General features: G+C 32.9%; 1 protein-coding gene across 39 annotated transcripts in view; it reads left to right on the plus strand.

The window, feature by feature from the left end:
* The window catches only part of Plekha5 (pleckstrin homology domain containing A5), a 238,821-nt gene that overhangs the window by 176,319 nt on the left and 41,117 nt on the right, over positions 1-21,385 (plus strand). For 19 of the 39 annotated variants that reach the window (XM_048787241.1, XM_048787256.1, XM_048787250.1 and 16 more), the window contains 5 exons: positions 596-715; positions 1,541-1,594; positions 13,746-13,826; positions 20,014-20,049; positions 20,544-20,606. In XM_048787241.1, coding sequence (XP_048643198.1) covers positions 596-715; positions 1,541-1,594; positions 13,746-13,826; positions 20,014-20,049; positions 20,544-20,606 — 354 coding nt within the window. The remainder of the gene's footprint in view (positions 1-595; positions 716-1,540; positions 1,595-13,745; positions 13,827-20,013; positions 20,050-20,543; positions 20,607-21,385) is intronic. The other 20 variants (XM_048787266.1, XM_048787252.1, XM_048787259.1 and 17 more) reach the window with 6 other exon arrangements.

The raw sequence follows: 21,385 nt of genomic DNA on the forward strand, positions 1-21,385 counted from the left end.
TATATATATATATATATATATATATATATATATATATATACTTGTTTTGGTATTTTAAATGCTATGAAAGCACTAATGGTAACATAACAAAATATAACTGGAAAGTAATTAATAAACCCAGGTACTGAGTTTTATATTGTGAAAATATATCCAAGTTTTAAATTAATTTGAATTTTTTTTTATTTGCCTTCTATTCTCTAAAATGGTGTGTTGGACATGCAGGTATTGTTCTATTGCTAGAAAATCTTAGGTATAATTTTTATAAATATCTTAATAATCTTTTAATAACTCTTGTATACGACCCTTTATTAATGGTATTGTGCTTTTTTTTTATACTTAGCATTTAGATGTTCTCTCATACGTTGTGAGAAAATGCCTTAATATACTGTTATTTTGCTGTAAAGTAACACTATTCCTTCTATTTCTCTAGATATCTATGCATTTATGTAGGACCTATCATCATAGTGCCTAGGCACTATGTTTGATGTCAACCATAAGAGGAAACTTGCCAAGAAATCTTGGTTTAATATCTGTCACTTAGGACAACAATTAATCTGTTTTCCACTGTTTGGATTCTTAAATTGTACTCCTTCAGCCAGAGGAGCTTACGCTGCTGCTAATAAAGCTGAGACGGCAGCAAGCTGAACTGAGTAGTATCCGGGAGCATACGTTAGCACAGCTCATGCAGCTAAAACTTGAGGCCCACAGCCCAAAGGTCAGCTATGAAGACATTTATTTGTCTGTGTCATCTGCCATAATCACTTATTTTGATCCACTCATTAATCAATATAATGTGTTGTTAGTGTTGAACATGAGTGTATACCATTACTGCAGTGCCCATATTGCAGCCTACTATTAACCCTTTGAGAATTCAACTTTATTTAAATATTATTGAAAGAAAATACAGGAAGAATGCATTTGACCCACTTACACACCCATCAGCTTTAGTTGTGAGTAGGGAAATGCACACAGATTTTAAAATAGTGGTAATTACTGAATACTGTGACTTCCATATCTGGTAAAACATTGAAAAGTCTTATAATTTCCAATAAAGTAATAATTTGAAAGTTTACTCTAGTTTTAATAATACTGCCTTTTAAATGTCAAAGATTAATTTTAAGAGAACTATTATTGTTTCTGTTCTTGATTTTAAAAAATGAATACATACAAACAGTTCTCAAAGGGTTGAATAGCCTCTGGTTATGTGACAAACATCTTCCAAGAGGAATACTATATTGCAGATAAGAAATAGCATGTAAAAGCTTCAAACATTCAGTCTGCTAAAGCCATGTACAGATTTTTTCTGCTTAGTAGTTCAATGTTGATACATCTGTCTTACTTAATTTCTAACAAAACTAAATAGAAATTGAAAATACTTTAATGTGTCATCTGTACCATTTAAAAGAACACTGTGTGAAAGTTGTGTACCATGATACAATAGACTACAGTAAACTACCTGTTTTCTTATTTCGAAATTGACCTTTTTATGAATTCTGCACCCTCTTTCTCTATTCCTTTTTCCTTGATTGGTGCCTACTAGAATGAAATTCTTTCCCATCATCTTCAAAGGAACACCATATATTTGGATCATCAGGTGGGAGTCTTAGAATTTTCTTACTATAATATCTATTAGAACTTCTTAAAAGTAGTACAATTTTTTAGGCTACTTAGATATTTCAGTCACCTATAAAGCGTGACTTGTTACAAATGACAGAATAAGAAAAGCCTGACCAGATAAATTCAGGAATATTACAATAAACAGAAAGAAAGGACAGCTATAGAAAGTAAAGGGAGGATACAAATGCTAAGTCACCTGAAATTGAGACCCTGAATTCTTTATATTTCTTTCTTCTTGTCCCACAAAAATTCCTGTTCATTGTGGCTTTTCTCCAACTAGAGATGATCTAATTAAAGGAACAGACACTTAATGGAATTCCCATGTTGGAACGTAGGGAGGAGTATGTTGTGCTTTGCATTTCCGAAGGAGTTAAGAATAGTGGAGATAATTTTTAGTTGACTGTTCTTGTTCCCTATTTTCTTATCTTCTCCCAGTATTTGGTCTTTGCCAAGGTAAATAGAGCACACTTACAGTGACCTAAAAACAATTCATAGAATTACTTTAGTGATGGCAGCAGTATGCCTGGTTAAGGTGTACTTTCACAAGAGAAAGTAGCAATGAACAAGGACTGACTCTCCCTGATTTTAGTTTATGAAGTGCTCAATCAATATTTAAGTGAAAAATTAAATTGTTAAACACAATTTCTTCCAGTGAATGCACTTTATATAAATTAAGCTAAGATTTATCAGACCTGTTTTAAAGAGTCCCAATTTGAATATTTTCTCAAATAAAGAGGCTAAGGTTACTGTGGAAAATGTTCGAAAACAAATGCTTACTATTTATATTTGCCTTTTTGAAACAAAACAATATTGTACAACTTTATAAATTACTTCCATTTTAAGAGGAATTTTACATTAGGATAATCTTTTAAAATAGCTAAATCATTTATTTATTAAAAAGGAATCAATGAGCTAGGGTTGTGGCTCAGTGGTAGAGTGCTCGCCTAGCATGTGTGAGGTGCTGGGTTCCATCCTCAGCACCACATAAAAAAATAAATAAATAAAATAAAGGTATTAAAAAAAAAGATTGACTTTTCCTAATAAAAACTTCACATATATTTTCACAGCACGTTTTCATCATTAGATTTTGCCTATTAGAGTACTTTAGAAGTCAGCATTTCATGTATCCAAATTCAAATCTTCAATCATAGGACTGGTGCTATTGAAATTTAGCCAGAATATATGTACTTTGAAAGCAGTCTAATTAAAGACATATTAGCTAATAAATAGGAAAATAGGTCTTCCCTCAAAATTCTGGGAAGCTTCTGAAATAACATGAGAAATAAACTTTCTTTAAAATTCCTTTGTATGTATAACTAGAAATATTTCTGGGAAAAGGAGGTATGTTATAAAAATTACATTTAAAAAACAATAGTATAAATATGAATCTGTAGTTATTTGGAATCTCTATAAATAAACTTAGTGTTTGATGCAATTTATTATTGACCTCAGTGAAATCAGTGGTGCAATTACAGAGGCATAGAACTTGAAAAAATTTGAGGGGAAAACAAGTAAATATGTTGGAAAAACCATCATTTGCTATGATACTTCTGTACCCCTTTCCCATGTCAAATGTGTTTTATCCCTTTATCTAAATGATGCAGATACCAGTTAAGGCTTGCATTCCCATTATTCCACTCTTTGCTGAGCTTTCCCTTTTGCACCATGCTAATGATTCTACAGGTAGCTTCTAAAAATTTCAATGTGTTATTGATCCTTTCTATTCTCTCAACAATCAGCAAAGGTTAATGATTACACAGTAGTAAAAAACATGGTGACACCTTTATCCAGTAACTCAGCTATGCCTAAAGGTATGTAACCTTAAGGTTACCTAAAGAAAGTCTTTCTTTAAACAAAAAAAAATTATATACTAATAATTGAATTTTTAATAGAATGAAATTATTTACTTTTGAAGTATAGTATTTTAATATTAGTAATATGGCAATTAAGTTATAAAAGTAATTGTAGATCATTTTGAAGTTAACCCAGCTCAAACATTTCTAGCTCTTTATCTTGTTAGTGCCAGTAATCTATTTTAAATTACCAGGTCTGTTGTTTTTGTAGGCATTATTGGTTGCCTGGACTTATAAACTGATTCATTAGTTTTGTGTAACCACAAATTGAAAAGTGAATTCTAAAATCCAAAAGTCAGGAAAAGCCTCTGCTCATATGTTATACTATATAACAATGAATGTGTACTAATCAATTTCAGCACTTATTGTATTTGCCCCAATAAATCAGTATAACTTAAGGCAATAAAATGCAGTGTTCCTCCTGCCTTTTGTCAAATACCGCAGTCATCCAAGGAAAAACTTTAATTGATTTAAATTATTTTAATCCCTATATTATATATGAAAAATACAACCAGAAAGTAGTCTCTGAATTGCTTCAGAGGTAAATACACTTCTGATATTATTGGAACACTTACAACAAATAATGAAATGCTATATGCAGAATTGTGCAGGTTTCCATATAAATTCAAAAATTTTAATTTCTGGTACCTGTCACTTGAACAGTATAATTTGACTTCTCTTTATCACCACCTTTGAGAACAAGTCATGTATTAAAGTAGTTGAAAAATAACAATAGCTATACTAGTTATATGGTAGAATTTTCTTATATTTTGCTTCATTTTATTTATTTTTATGTAGTGCTAAGGATTGAACCCAGTGCCTCACAGGTACGAGGCAAGTGCCCTGCCACTAAGCCACAATTCCATCCCCCTATTTTGCTTCATTTTGAAGTGCACTGTTAAGGTTTATATTCTTTTTTTATATAATTTTTTTAATTTTTTTTAGTTTTAGGTGGACACAATGCCATTATTTTGCATTTATGTGATGCTGAGGATCGAACCCAGTGCCTCACGCATGCTAGGCGAGCGCTCTACCACTGAGCCACAACCGCAGCCCCAAGGTTTATATTCTTATAGCACAGTTAGTAAGTTATTTAAAATATGTTTATTAAGACTAGCCCAGGTTTGTCATTGCTGTGAATTTTAAGATAGCTTAACCTCAAAGAAAACTCTTTGAACATACAGTAAGTTCAGCTGTATATTTTAATGTACACTGTGCAGGTTCTGGGTAGAAAATGAATGAATTGCCGGGCATGGTGGTGCATGCCAGTAATCCCAGTGACTCAGAAGACTGAGGCAGGAGGATCACAAGTTCAAAGACAGCCTAAGTAACTTAGTGAGGCCATAAACAACTCAGCAAGACCCTGTCTCAAAATAAAAAGGACTGAGGATGTGGCTTAGTAGTTGAGCACCCCTGGGTTCAATGCTAGGTATCAAAAAAAGACCAAAAAGAATAGCTATGTTCATTGCTGGGCACAGTGGCACACGCCAGTAATCCTAGCAGCTCAAGATGCTAAGACAGGAGGATCTCTACTTCAAATCCAGCCTCATTAACGGCAAGGTGCTAAGCAACTCAGTGAGACCCATCTGTAAATAAAATACAGAGTAGGGCTGGGGATGTGGCTCAGTGATCGAGTGCCTTTGAGTTCAATCCCCAGTACCAAAAAAAAAAAAAAAAGAAGTATTCGTAATATATCAGTAACACATTTTCTCATTCAGCTTAATTGTCACTGAATATTAGTGAAACTTGCCAACTTCTTCTAAAAATACATCTACTAAACAAATCAAATATTTATTAATTTTTCCCATGTTCATGCCTACCTGACAGAATGTAGAAAAGGGAGGAAAGCCACAAGTAAAATCTTGATATGGTTCTGTACTTGCTAGGAAGTTAGAAATAAAGATGTCTCCTCCCCTGAAGAATGAAATGTCCTTTTGCATTTCTTTGAAAGTGCCATAGTTGCTGGAGTTTATTTTATATGGGAAGGAGGAAACATTTTAATATTTTCTTCTCTTCTTAGAATAGGACAGATTCAAAATGAGTTTAGAACTATATGGCCCTGCTGAGCAAGTGTTTATGATTAGGAGTCCCTACAGGTTCCAGAAAGCTAAATATAAGTCATTTGTTAGAAACTGGAATAATAGGCTTCTGCAGGAGTTTATTATAAGATAAACCATCTGATGATATTCATTTTTTAAGATACTGAAAGAGAACACTGTTATTTTGTCTCCTGTATCCTCCTGGTATTACATAAAAATTTTTAAAATCATCCCTCATGGTTAAATTCCCAAACCAGGATACAAACAGCTGTATTTGAAAACCATACTAAAAGTATTTTATAGCCTAGCTACACTGAAGAAAAAACTCTCGAAAAATGTACTTTTTTCCCCTAGATCATAGAAACATGTCTTCTTCAACAGGTTTAACATTGGTAGGGGCTTCAAGTTTCTCAGTCTTGTCATTTATTTGGATTTCCCCCAGTTCCTAGTTCTTGGCAACCATAGTCTGGACCAGTACTGGTTGAGTTGAGCAAAGTCTAACGAAATCTGGGTTATAGAAACTAAACCAAGTGCTGAATAGAGGAACTAGGCAAGTTCTCATGGATGAAAAACTAGAGCTTTTTGATCAGTATTAGTTGGAATAGAAAACTTAGAATATTTTCCTGTTCCTGTGGCAATTTTCCTCACCTCTATTTTAGCTCATTTGTTAGCTCTATTTTATACTCATTTGTTTCTTCTTCCTTTTTCCTTCCTATTAGTGATTGAAGAGCAGTAATGAGGAAATTTAGATGATGTTTCTTTTTCCTTTTCCCTAAAACCTTCCTCCAGCTTTCCAGGTAGGCAATAATAACAGAAGATGAGATGCTAGGAACTATATTTACAGAATAGGTAGATAGAGACACATAGAAGGATCCAGAAACATGCAGCAGTGCTTCATAAGCCTTGTGTAAGCATGCTGCTGCCTTGTGGGTAAACCAAACATATACTGATTCCCCCCAAATTATGATATACCTCGACAGTAACAAGCCTCCCCTTTAATACCAGATAGCTGAAGGGACATATACAGAAGCTGTCATAGAAAACCAGGAAGTTTCATGATAAATCACTTTGCCATAGTACAATGAAAAATAGTACAACTGATGCATACGTAGGTGTTCTTTGTTTTATAAATAATGTTTTAAGACTTACACACATCAATAGCTAATTCTTCTGTCATATTTTAATAATGCATGTTTTAAAAGGATAAATGCTTTTGATGAAAGTAAGAAAATCATTTAAAACAACTATTTTGTGAACTTTCTGCTAAAGTACTAGCTACTTTGAATGAAGTCTTCTATTCTGTCATGAGTTGCTGTGAACTTTTCTGTTATTCAAGAAACAACTTTGGGGGAAAAACTCATGCAGACAAGAACTCTGAGCACATTTTAGTTTTTTTTAATTGGACACAATATCTTTATTTTATTTTTTTAATGTGCTGCTGAGAATTCAACCCACTGCCCCACATGTGCTGGGCGAGTGCTCTACCACTGAGCCATAACCGCAGCCCCTCTGATCACTTTTAAACATAATTCTGCCAAGAAAAATGCAAATAGGAACTATTTACTGGATGCATGTAATTGACACTGAAACTTTTCAATATAAAATTCAAGAATGCTTTCATTCTTTGCATTCATGAAAGACAACATCTCTGTAAGGAAAGAAATGCTAACAAGATGATTAAAAAGATTGTTGATAGTATTCATTGTTCATGTCATTTCAGCAACTTCATCCAATGTTCTATAATATTCCCAGGAATACTGTAGCATCTATTTCTAGGGATGATTAAGTTTTACAAGAGACAATGTTTCTGGGTGATATGAGTATAGGTATTTAGAAAAAGCAAACTAAGGAAATTATTAAGTTGAAAGCATGTTATTTAATACTTACTATCCCAAACTGGCTATATTGTACATGTGTTAGTCATACTGAAGCAAAATAACTAAGGAAAACAATATAGAGTAGGAAAGGTTTATTTTGGCTCACAGTTTCAGAGGTTTCAGTCCATTCAACTAGCTCCATTGCTGTAGACCAGAGGAGAGGCAGAACATGATGGCAAAAGGGCTTGATAGAAGAAAGCTGCTTACCTCATGTCTGTTAGAAAGAAGACAAAGAAGGGATCAGAGACAAGATATACCCTTTCAGGGCATTTGCTCTGTGACCTACTTCCTCTAGCTAGATCCTACTGTCTACAGTTTCCACCACCTCTCAATAATGCTATCAAATGTTAATGCCACCAAGATTAATCCATTGATTAAATCAGCACACTTCCCAAAATCCCTACCTCTTAACATTGCTGCTTTGGGGACAAAGCCTTCAACCTAGGAGCCTTTGGGGGCGTTCCAGATTCAAACCATAACAGTACAGAATATTTACATTTTCTTATACCCTACTGCTAAATGGTCTTGTATTTCTCCCCACACCTACTCCTTTTTTTTTTTTTTTCCCTCTCCCTTCCTCAGCATATTTGAGTACAGAATTTGAGAGGGGATAGGGATGAAACTCAGAAAAATCTTGAACTAATGTTTTACTCAGCGTTTACGCTGCCATGACCAAAAGACCTGACAAGAACAACTTTAGAAGTGGAAAAGTTTATTTGAGGGCTCATGGTTTCAGAGGTTTCAGTCCATAGGAAAATTCCTTAGGGCTCATGGTGGGGCAGAACATATGGCCGAAGAATGTGGTAGAGGAAAGCGGCTTTGAACATCACACCAGAAAGCAGAAAGAGAGTGCTCCCTCACCACGGACATAATATAAACCCAAGGTACTCCCCCAGTGACCCACCTCCTCCAACCACATCCTTCCTGCCTATAGTTACTACCCAGTTAATCCCTTTTATTTTGGGGGGTTTCTTGTGGATTTTTCTGTTTGTTTGTTTTGGTGGTGCTGGGAATTGAACCCAGGACCTTGTGCATTCTAGGCAAGCACACGACCAACTAAGCTCTATCCCCATTCCCTGATTAATCCCTTTTGGAATTAATGCACTAATTGTGTTAAGTCTCTCATAACCAAATCATTTAACTTCCTAACTTTCTTACATTGTCTCACATGTGATAAGACATCATAATGACAGGATTTTGGAGGGGCTGAGGGTTGGTTTTTGTTTGTTTATTTGTTTTGGGTCCTGGGATTGAACCCAGGGATGTTTCACCACTGAACTATATCTGCAGCCCTTTTTAAATTTGTATTTTGAGACAGGGTCTTGCTAAGTTTCTGAAGGTCTCAAAGAGTTGCTAAAGCTAGTTTTCAACTTGGAATTTTCCTGTCTCAGCCTCCAAGTTACTGGCATTACAGGCATGAACCACAATACTCAGCCATAATGGCAGAATTCTTAGAAGTCTAACTGGACATTGGATAGATTGATTAGAATTTAAAATGTAGGGATGTGATTGTGGCTCAGTCGTAGAGCACTTGCCTAGCATATGCAAGGCCCTGGGTTTGATCTCCAGGTTTTGGGGTTTTTTTTTAATAAAGTGCAGAAAGAATACATATGTGTCAGTATTCTGATCTCTGGTTATGACTCTAAAAAGGCAAGAAAATGATACAAAATTTCCCCACCCCTTCTAAAATGTGTAGTATTAATACAGTTTTACCTTGTATTTATACAAGTAATTTTTATAGCTAAGTTGTAGTAAACTTTGCTTCCGTCTTAATTTTGCATACATTTTTTTTTTCAGGAAGTTTATGTAGCTCAGTGCAAGGTAGGAAAGATTAGTGTTTACAGAAGAGAATTCTTGAATGATTTTCAAAGCCCAGGAAGGAGAATTGAGCATAAATGCCAAAAACATTTCTTGGATGGACTTAAAGTGCATTGTTGTATAGTTAAGACATAAGCTGATAAATCTGTTTAGTTAATGTAAGAAAACATTTGCTATTTGTAAAATCCAGATCTCTTAATCTAGAAGATCAATTCTTATTTAAAGCTCACATATTCCTTAAAGTAGATTTATCCATGGCAAAAGTAAATACATTTTGATTAATAGAGATGAAAGATTTTCACTTTGAGAATATTTTGGCCCTTAAAAATGGTAGATTTTAAGAATGTGACTCAGTGGTGAAGCACTTGCTTCTCATGCATGAGGCTCTGAGTTTACCACTTTAAAAAGCAAAAATGGTAGAATTTAGTGTATTGTTAAAGTATTTACAAAAAAGATAAATAAAACAAAGGAATTCATATTAGTCCATCATAACTCATAACTAAGAATACTAGGATAAGCAATCAGGTTTTCTATATTTTTCTAGATATTTATTTGAACTTCAAAATTTTAAGTAAAATTATGTTTTTGTTGTAAACAGATTTGTTGGTGTTACCTAAGTATATTTCTATGGTGTTTCTACATAACATTTTCTTATTTATTGCTGAAGTTAATTATGAAAATTGTCTGAATTATATATTCTCATTTTTATTATGAAATAATGGGTCTTTATAATAGCTTTTTAATTTAAATGGAACTAAAACCTATATTACCTGTTACCTCAAAGAAAGAATTAAAGCATGAAGCAAAACATAAAACTAATTTTTAAGTAAATTATAAACATACTACATGTGATAATTAGTCTTTCTCTTACTCTTGATTTCTTAAAATAAAATATCTAGACTGTTAATACCACTAAAGTAATGATTTCTAAAATTATTATATTCAAACCAGAAGAGAATTATTGAGTATCCTTTTTTTTAATCAACTTGAGCACAAAATACTAAGTAGCTCAAGGGGCATTTTATATGGGGGTAAGGGACAGTATATATATTTTGCTGCTTTCATTCAAAAGCCATTATATAAAGTTTATATAACAAAAGCCAGATATAATGTGCCATTTCAGTGTAAGTTACAGAAACAAGTCAGTCTATTATTAATATACTTACAGAATATTTCAGAGGTTATTTGGTGTTAAAAAAAAAAAAGAAAACATTAGTTCAGGGACTAGAGTTGTGGCTCAGTGATAGAGCGCTTGCTTAGCATGTGAGGCATTGGGTTCAATTCTCAGCACCGCATATAAATAAATAAAATAAAGGTCCATTGACAACTAAAAATGTTTAAAAAAAATTAGTCTGCTTGTAGGATATATTTGGAAATAAAGCAATTCTAGTATTTCTAAGTCATTAAATATGATGAGAGTGAAGGTTCCAATCAGATGACTAGAATTGTTTGTTTAATAGGGTACCGAACTTCCTGTCAATGGGGCCCTAATTAGTGTGTTAGTTGGTTTCAGCTGTTTCATGCCACATGTATAGAGAAAGCTACCATATATAGGACCCATTATATCCCCTAATTGTTCTTAAACCCCACTACACAGTCATCCTAAGAGCCCTTGGTTAAATTAGAATGGTGCCCAAGGGGATTTTAACAGTACTGGGAATGGAAGATAGGGGCATTTTACCACTGAGCTACATCCACTGCCTTTTTGTTTTTTATTTTGAGTGTCTTGTTAAGTTGCCAAGACTGGCCTTGAATGTGTAATCCTCCTGCCTCAGCCTCCTCAGTCACTGGGATTACAGTCATAAAACACCACACCCAGCTAGTTTGTACCCTTTAATTTGCTTTTAGCTTTTCTGTACCTGAGTCACTTTCTTCTTACAAAGAAACCTTGATGATTAAATATTTAATTAATTCTTTAATAAGTTAAACAGATGCATTTCAGAATCACAAATATGGAGTCCCCAAATATGCATGCATATTTACCATCTCAAAGTATTCCACTAAATTTGTGAGCTACATCAACAAATCTAGCTATTTGACAAAGTGTCCCATTTTACCAGATTTCCAACACATGGCAGCAGTTTCAGTTTGACCTTGAATATCCTTTACTTTGGGATATACTCAGATCTTCATTATTTCTGAAGCATGCATGTTCCCGACACTTTCACTGAGTTTGATAATAGAAGCTACTGATAAAATTGCTTTGAAAATTAAAACTAAATACTAAAAGGGATAGAGACTTAAGGAACTTGTATTATTTAAAGCATGTGTTGAACTAATAAAATAAGCCCCAAAAAATGTAAATCTAGTTGAAGCAATATTATAATTAGTAAGCTTTTTCTATAACCTTAGAAGTACAGCATTTAATGCTTATTTGAAATTGTTCATATAAATTTTAGTCTGTACAATCATGGGATAAAATGTAAACGGCCACATTTACAGCATTTTATTACAAGTTCAGTATTTTGTTATGATAAAATAGCTAATATTCCCTTATAAGGGCACTTTAAAATATAAAGAAATCTTTCCTTGTGTGCTCAAAGCCCTGGATTCTGTACCCAGTACCACAAAATGAAAATATTGATTTTCTATGATATAATTTTTTCCTTCTAAAAATAATTTATTCTGTAATTATCTATTTGTTAATTCCCTTATAACAACGTAAAACTTCATCTGGTACAGTATAGTAATGTTACTTATATTTAAATACCTTGGTTCCTTATTGGGTAGCACTGGGGGAAAATTAAAAACTTTTAATTCAGTTCCAAATATATTAAAATTTAATTAAATTAGTTTATCAGTAAAATTATTTTGTAGTTACAGAAATCAGACTGCTGATTACTTGGGAGAGAGCACGGACTAGAGATTGGTGGTAATGGGACATGAGGGAACTTTCTGGGTAGATGTAAATATTCTTTATCTGCATTGTGACAGTGGTTATTTGAGTATATATTTTGTTGTCAGTCATTAGAATACACAGCTAAAATTGGAATTTACTCTTTAGTGAAGTTGATTTTTTTTAATACTTTAGCCAAAAGAGGTGAGTTGTGCATACACAGATTTTAAAATGATGATTGTCATGCCTGTAATCTCATCAACTCAGGAGGCTGAGGCAGGAGGATTTCAAGTGTGAAGCCAGCCTGGGCAATTTAGTGAGAACCTATTTAATATTAAAATTTAAATGTACTAGGGATGTAGCTTTGTGGTAGTGTATCCCTGAGTTCAATCTTCAGTATCTCAAAAATAAAAATACTGATTTAGCCTGGATAAACTTTGTTTTAAAATATTTTGTTTTAGCTATAATTGGACACAGCGCCTTTTTTTTATGTGTTGCTGAAGATCGAACCCAGCACCCCGCATGAGCTAGGCGAGAGCTCTACCACTGAGCCACAACCCAAGCCTGGATAAACTTTTAATTGAGAAATTGTTTAAAAGTACATGTTTTATTGTCTATTACTTACTAAAATGTAGGTTAAACCTGTTTCTAATTTGACACCCAAAATCTGTTGCATGAAATGTTGTTAACTAGGGTAAAAAAAAATTGACTTTGGTAAGAGTTTTCAGGATTCTATGTTTTCTTACATTATACATTTGTTAGTCTTAAGTCTAGTAAACTTTTTGTTAAAAACTTAGCTGAATCAGTAAAATAGCATTAGCCAACCATGATAACATTTTCTGTTACATGGCAGACAAAAATTAGGTCAACTGAATGTCCCAAGGTACAAGTTTAAACACCAGACCTGCCTGCTTACAAATGTTAAAATTTTTTTGACCATTTACTCCATTTATATAATGACAATTATCTTTTCGTGCTTTAACTCTCAATAGAGTAGCTAAAACAAGTACTTTTCTAGGGACAGTAATTTAGTACAACATAGCTGGAAATGTGAAACATGGTTTCATCCTACATTTTTAGAAACTGGAGAGATTTACTAAGTCTTTTCTGAATAAGTTTTAGTTTACTAGTCCTTGAATAATTCTACATAAGGCATTATACAGTGAGAAGATCCAAGAGTATATATAAATGTCTATCAAGATTAATTTTTAAATGTAATTATCTAAGTAACAATATAAATTGTATATTATATTACAGAATTTTAAGCCTGTGAAGAGCCAAATTTTTTGTGATTAACCTTATAAAGAACTAAATATCATCTAAGCTTTATTACTGGATTAAATCGCATGATACCATTTATCTCCTAAGTTCATAGGTGGTTACCATTTAGATTATCCTTTGAATTATGATGCTTTATCATCTATGTAAGAATACTTATTGAGTCTAATGGTTGTATTTATAAAGTAAAATCTGTTTACAGCAATGTCACAATTACTAAACTTTTCTGTAACTTTATAATTTTATAGCATTTAATACCGGTTTGAAATTGTTATATAAATTAAGTTTGTACAACCATGGGGTAAAATGTAAACAACTGCACTCTTAGGAAGATACTAAAGTAGAGGATATATTTACAGTGTCGTCTTTCAAATCTAGCTATGCTGTAAACTGATGTTTGCTGTATGCTCCTCCTGATTTGAAATAGATGAAAGAAAATGAACCTATTATCACCATGGTTCACACAATGATTGAGAACTCGGCGCTAAGACCACAACTGTACCAGCAAGTAAGGTCTTGGACAGTGAATGATACTGCTTTGTCATCTGCAAAATACCTCAGTGACAGTTTTGGTTTATCCTCAGATTTACTCATAACATCAGTGTTTTTCTTATTTTATTTCTTATTTATGTTTATTTGGGAAACCACACTTCATCCATGCTTTTCAAGATGCTGCAGTATTCTTAGCATGGCTTTGCTGAACATTTTGCTGTTGAATATTAAGTGTGCCATCTTGCTAAAGTTTTTGTGTAGAGTATTTGATTGATATGTACTTGGAGGTCTGCAGTACATTTACAAAACTTTTACTATATTTCCATATTTTTACTAACTGAAGACATCACAACTGATTTTTAGAGAAAAGGCTTTATAAAATTGTTTTCTTTCAAAGGCAGCCCCCAAAACCTCCCTCGCTCCCAGTGTTTCAGTGCATTTGTATGGAAAGTATTTAAATCATGCTAGATAGTACTGTGCTAGATGGGTTAAAACCTAAAGATAGCTATTTCTTAATATATTGGGGTATCTTCTCCCTGTATAATCAATCATTTTTACACAGTCATTAGAATAATCATATCTTACCCCATTTCTTTTCTCTGACTCAAAATATGTGTCATGGAGTTAGCTGGCTTTAATTTAGGAATCTTGGTAATCTGCAGATCTGCAAAAGAAGTCATACACATTTCTATCTAGTTGGGGTTTTTTGTTTGTTTGTTTTGTTTTGTTTCGTTTTGTATTTCATAGTCTAAATGTTCCTAGCCATGTGTTTCACAACATCAGCTTCTTTCACTTCAACACTCTCAGATTACTCTGGCCTATGACGTATTATAATACTTGAAAATCATACAGAAGAAGAAAATTAACTAACATGAAAAATGAATATAGATTTTGATTTAAATATCTAAAAGCACCTAGTAAAACGAATAATTTGAGCTCTTGCTAGTTCTAAAGACCTGGTTTGGTTCTGTCTTTGGGGTCTACATCATGGTGCCTTTTAACTGGGAGATTGATACTGTTGGTGAGAAGGTGACTTCCATTTTTGAGCCCAGTTTCAGAATATTTAAAGCACATATTATGTATGATTGAAAATGGTCTTTGTTTTGCAATAAATAAATTATTAGATATTTAAAGTTAAACAGCTTTACTTTTCAAAGAAGAAAAAGAAGATTACAGAACCTCATTGCTTCATTCTAAAGTGCCACACTGAGAACCTTAGCACTTTTTGTGAAATTGATTGTTCATTTTAAGAACCCAAAGCTGCTGAGAGTATTTATATGTGTGTGTTTATGCATGAGGTTATTTGTTTGTTTTTGGTGGTTCTAGGGAATGAACTCAGGGGTGCTCTACCACTGAGCTACATTCCTAGCCTGTTTTATGATTTTTATTTTTTTAAGAACAAAAATAGAACCAAGCATGACAGAACATACCTATAATCCTAGCAGCTCAGGAGACTGAGGCAGGAGGACTATAAATTAAAAGCTAGCCTCAACAACTTAACGAGGTCCTAAGCAACTCAGTGACACCCTGTCTTTAAATGAAAATACAAAAAAAGGGGCTGGGGATGTGGCTCTGGTTAAGTGCCCCTGGATTCAATCCCTGGTACAAAAAAATTAAGAATTAAAAAAATAGGCAATTTAGGCTCTCACTAAGTTGCTGTTTGGCTTCAAATCTGTGGTCCTCCTGCCTCAGTGTCCCAAGTCACTGAAATTATAGATGTAGGCCAGTACATTCAATGCATTCTATAAAATGATATATTTTAGCATTAAATTGGTATGTGATCAAAAGGCGTTTTTTTAAATAGGTAATTTTTTTTTCCCACTGTGCTGGGGATCAAACTCAGGACTTAGCACATGGTAGTCAAATGTTCTACCACTGAGCTACATCTCCAGCCCAGTAGGTAATATTTTCATGTTCACATTTTGCATATTTTAGAAAAGAACAAAAAGATTGGATTTTGTTTGGCTTGTTTATTTTTTCCATTTTATATTTATCAATATTCAAGGTTGATGATGTAAAAGTCATTAATGATTTAAGTTACTCCACTGCACTAAAAGTTCTAATTGAAGTTTTTCAAAAATATGGAGATGTCTGAGATATCTGAAAGCATCACAGACCTTGAATACTAAAAGAGCAATGGGTTTGTATAAAATACACATGTTCATATTAATGCTTGAAAGGAAAGAACTAGGATTGCAGAAAACAAGAAGACCCAAATACCTTAGATCAGCAGCCGTGCCTAGGCATGGCTAATCAATCAGGAAATCGGTGTTAACTGTCAAGGTTAGGGACTCTACAGACTGTTACTTTTAATCAGCAACTAGTAAAATGACACTTATTGCAGGGCATCCTTAATGGAGAAAAGTGATACACTTCTTAAGCTCTGTTCATAAATTTGCACAAATTGAAATTAGGTCTTATTTTTTTCCTCCAAAATTTTCTTGTCACTTATAACTTGTCCTAAAAAAACCTTCATGAAAGTTTATATTGCTGTTACAATTTGCTTTTCTGAGATTGCATTACAATGTTGTTTTGATAGATTCCTGATATTTAACTGGGAATACTGTGGCAACATATTTTGTGATCTGTTTTCCAAATCATGGACCACTCAGTGTTTTCCTCAGAAAGACCTTTATATTTTCATTTTTTTCCTTAGGAAATACTGAGAAATTACATAAGCAGTAATTTTTTTTTAAAATTAGCCAAATAAAAAGGACTTAAAAGTGAATGTTAAATGACTTAGCATCAAGTTGAAAAAAAAATCCTCTGCATTTATCAATCCTTCTAATTAGATTCTAGTTAGATTTTTCTGCCCTCATCTTTATAACATGATTAATATCAACGAAGTTACTCCCCTGATGAATAAGTGTTCTAAAAGATTATAGATGTATCAGCAAACACCTATAGTCATGTAAACAGTTTTTAGCTTTTAGTGAGTATAATGTCTAATTTTTTTTAATTTAATTTAAAAATGTTTCCCATAAAATCCTTCTTGGAGTTTGTATGTGTATTCATATACTGATTCATATACTGTGTGTGGGTGTGTTTCACAAATGTAAGGGATATTGAAGAAGTTGAATTTTAATTAACATAAATAATTTTGTTTGAACTTAATGCCAAGCCAGTTTTTAAAAATACATACATTGGAAGGGCTTGGAATATAATTCAATATAACACCTGCTTAGCATGCATAGTACCCTAAGTTTGATCCCTAGAACAGTAAAAAAAATAAGAAAAGAGGCTGGGGATGTGGCTCAAGCGGTAGCGCGCTTGCCTGGTATGCGTGCGGCCCAGGTTCGATCCTCAGCACCACATACAAAGATGTTGTGCCCGCCGAAAATTAAAAAATAAATATTAAAATTTAAAAAAAAAAAGAACAAAAAATAAATAAATATTTATTTTATTTTTTTAATATTTATTTATTTTTTTAGTTATCGGCAGACACAACATCTTTGTTGGTATGTGGTGCTGAGGATCGAACCTGGGCCTCATGCATGCCAGACGAGCGCGCTACCACTTGAGCCACATCCCCAGCCCTAAATAAATATTTAGATACTTAGTTATTATGACAGGATTCTGCCTTTCTAGATAAAATATATTCTCACATATCCTTATAGAGTCAATAAAGTCTATATATGATACACCCACCCTTGTCCCCAGTACTGGAGATTGAACACTGAGCCTCATCCCTAGCCCTTTTTAAATTTTTTTTTTTTTGAGATGGGATCTCACCATGTGCTACAGAACTCCCCAAGTTGATGATGCTGAACTTGAAATTGCAGTCATTTTGCCACAACGTTCCCAGTCACTAAGATTACGTGCATGCACTAACACATCTAGCCCACTTTTCAAATTTGAAAGAAGTTTGCATGCTATTCAGATTTATTTAATTACTATATAGCCCCCCTTTTCCCCCCTCATTTGCTTGTCTGATGCTTCTAAGGCACTTTAAACAATGTATTCAAACCAGACTTTTTTTTTCTTGCCAAAGATGAATTTAAAATACAATAAAATGGGGCTGGGAGTGTAGCTCAGTGTTAGACTGCTTGCCTAAGGCCCTAGGTTCAAACCTCCAGCATAGTAAAAGAAAAATTATAAAACATTATCATAACTCAAATATGCAAAACTTAAGAGAACTATTAATCAGAATACTCATGAAATTTACATTTCTCTTACTAGTTAAAAAATTGTATTGAGGAAAATTTGGTTGCTAGTTTCATAAGTTATACCCCATCTTTTCTTAAGGAAAGGGTAAGCAATTATTATCAGGAATGGAAAATATACCATACTTTTAAAATTTTTGTTTTGTTGTTGTTATATTGTTTTGAGATAGGGTCCAGCTATGTTGCTAAGGCTGGGCTCAAACTTGTGATCCTCATGCCTCAGCTTCCAGAGTAGCTGGTATAACATGCATACACACTATGCCTGACAGAAGTTAACTTTTTAAAGAATAATCTTATTTTCTTATGCTTTTCTTCTAATGTGTGAAAATAGTATGTAGTTGAAGGTTGATTGGTTTAAGGACTTATTTTAATTGGTATCTAATAAATGCTTTTATGGGATAAATTAATAAAATGTTTAAGGAAATTTTTCATTAGTACTAAAAATAGAGGTACAAGAAAAATATATTTGATGTTTTATGTGTAATGTATTTATATGGCTATAAGGACATTTCATTCAGAAGTGGTAAATGCACAGCAGACTTTTTTTGTATTACTTGCCAACTGATAAGAAAATGAATCTGCAGTAAGATTCCTTAAATAAAAATACTATAACAAGCTGAGCATTGTGGTTTACACTTCTAATCCCAACCACCTCTGGAGACTGAGGCAGGAAGACCGAAAATTTGATGCCAGCGTGGGCAACTTAGTGAGATCCTGTCTCAAAACAAAAAGTGCTGGGGATGCAGCTCAGTGGTTGAGCAACTGTCTAGCATGTGTGATGCCTTGCATTGGATCCCAACACTGCAAGAAAGAATAGTATACCAATTTCCTAAATACTATTTGCTACAAATTAATAAATTTCCATTTTAATAGTGTTTTTTTCTTTTGACTCTGGGATACAGAATACAATTCATATTTTAACGTAGAGATAGCATTGGTCATTTGTTATGTTCAAATTCCATAGAGTAAAGCTGTTTAACATTTAACTTTAAATTTAACAGTATATTAGGACATCATAATAGCTTAAGGCCTTTTAAGATGCTTAAATTCGTGATAAAAAGTGAGATGGCCAAAATTACATTTTTTATACTAATAAGAAATTAAAGATCAAACTTATTTTTTAATTAAATTTTTTTAGGTAGAGGTATAAATTCTTTTCTTGAGACTAGGTGCTTTAATTTAGAACAACAATTGACACTTATTGGGACATTATTGGATGATCTTTATTTAAAATAGTATGCAAGTATTCTCATTTTTGCCATTAAATTCATTTTTCATGTAATGTTCTTTTCTGTGGAAGTTTTGTGCTTTAACAATCACTGTGCATATCCTTAAATAGTCGCAGGTTCATTTGCATGAGGTATGTGAAAGTAATGTCTTGAAATGAAACATGTAAATCTAGGATTTATTCTGTGTTTGGAATGATTATATTTTTTTACCTTCTGATCCCCACATTCTGGACCCATTCAGAGTTATCTGCTGCTTAAATTATGCCTACATTTAAAGATGTAACTATTAAGAAGTTTTTTACAGAGGGGACATACATTGTTTTTATACATTCTGATGCATCTATATAGGTACATATGAAATTTATTTTCCAAACTAGATCATACTTGGGTCATATTATTTCTGTCACCTTCTTGAGAAAAAGTGAGCCACAGTTAAATTTTTCCTATGTTTTTATTACTGTCTAGCTGTCAATATAAATTCAAAAGACAAGAAAGATATCGAAATATTGCCTACAGAGGGTATGGTGTGATTTCTGGTAGAACTGTCTTGAGAAGAGTATTAAAATCTTGATAAGCAAAAGCATAAATGAGGATTTGTGTTACCAAAAGATACTTAGAAGAAGCTGAACGAAGAATATTTATATAAACTAATAATTTCTTACAATATAATAATATAAATGGTATCAACCAACACATATAAACTTTTTTAAATTTGATTATCCACTGTTCGTAACATACACTTTCAGTGTTGTGAGATCTTAAATGATTTTGTCTTCAATTAAACCCATCCTTTTCCTCCATTATCTTTTAGTTCTTAAGACAGAAGAACAAGATAAGTCTATATTGTGTATGTGTGCTTATATATTATGTATATGTATAAAATATGTTATAGACTTTGTTACTAAAGTTGTACTCAGATGTGTTGGCATTGAGTGTACAGTACACATACACTTTGTGATTATGTGTATACTGTGAAGGATGCTTTTGACTGTTTTACTATGCCTGTTTTGAATATTTGATTTGATACAGTTAATATGATTGTATTTGTCAATTTTTCATTAAAATAATGTTTGTCTTTAAAATGGAAAATGTAAGTTGCTGTATTAATTTTGTTTGGCCAGCTGATTGTTTGACAAACTTAAGTTAGCATCATTCTGTTAAGTATTTTTCTACTACTGTAATAGTCTAGTGTTTGAATTCAACTTATAAAAGTATAAGAATCATTAAAATCCCACTTTTGTCATACTGTTATATATTTAACTTAAATATAAAGTATTAGCTGTAGACTAAATATATTTTTGTATGATTTTTAAGTTTGTATATGGTGTTTTTTTCTTACAGCTATCACAAGATGAATGTAGAGGCACATTATATAAATACAGACCTGAAGAAATAGATATTGATGTAAGTATTACTATGATATATACTGATGCTGTGTCATATTCTGTGCCAGAATATTGGAAATAAGCATGATGCAAAACCTTCTTCTTCCCGGGTTCTCTAAAATAACATCAAACAAATCAGTATTATTTCTCTGTTGCACTTACATTACTGCTACCTACTACCCACTGTCCCCCGATAGGTAGTAGTTGAACATATTAAGGATCACTTAAATGAAAATTTAAAAATAATTACTGATTTTTTTTAAAAAAACACAGGTGTGGAAAACGGGAGAGTTACTATCTTCTAGAGAAAGTATTAGCCTCTGGAAGTTTCATCGCTGTTTCTTTTTAAATTATATTTTGTCTCTGTTAAATCATACTCTAGGTTGCTGATTTGCCATGTAATTTTCCCTCACTTCTCCTGGTTTTATTCCATTGAGTTTGTCTCCTTTTCATTTTAATACCTTCTATTTGGTATAGCTTGAGTCTTGTCTAATAAAGATAAGGTAGTTATTTTAATAGATAAAGGACAAAGAAGGTCAAGTATCAAATTTCTTGCTTACTTGTCATTATACTATAAACTTTGGGCCATATTTTCTGATTATCCACATTTGTTTTGAGACATTAGGAGAATCGATTTATTGTACTGTAGAGTACTTTCTCATATTATCATTAAATTAATTTAAAAGATTTAAACTACATTGTGTGGTGGTGCAGTGCCTGTAATCCCAGCAACTCAGGAGGCTGAGGCAAGAGGATCATATGTTGAAGGACAGCCTGAACAACTTATCAGGACCCTTT

The sequence above is a fragment of the Marmota marmota genome, unplaced genomic scaffold, assembly GCF_001458135.2.
Source record: "Marmota marmota marmota unplaced genomic scaffold, marMar, whole genome shotgun sequence".
Lineage (NCBI taxonomy): Eukaryota > Metazoa > Chordata > Mammalia > Rodentia > Sciuridae > Marmota > Marmota marmota.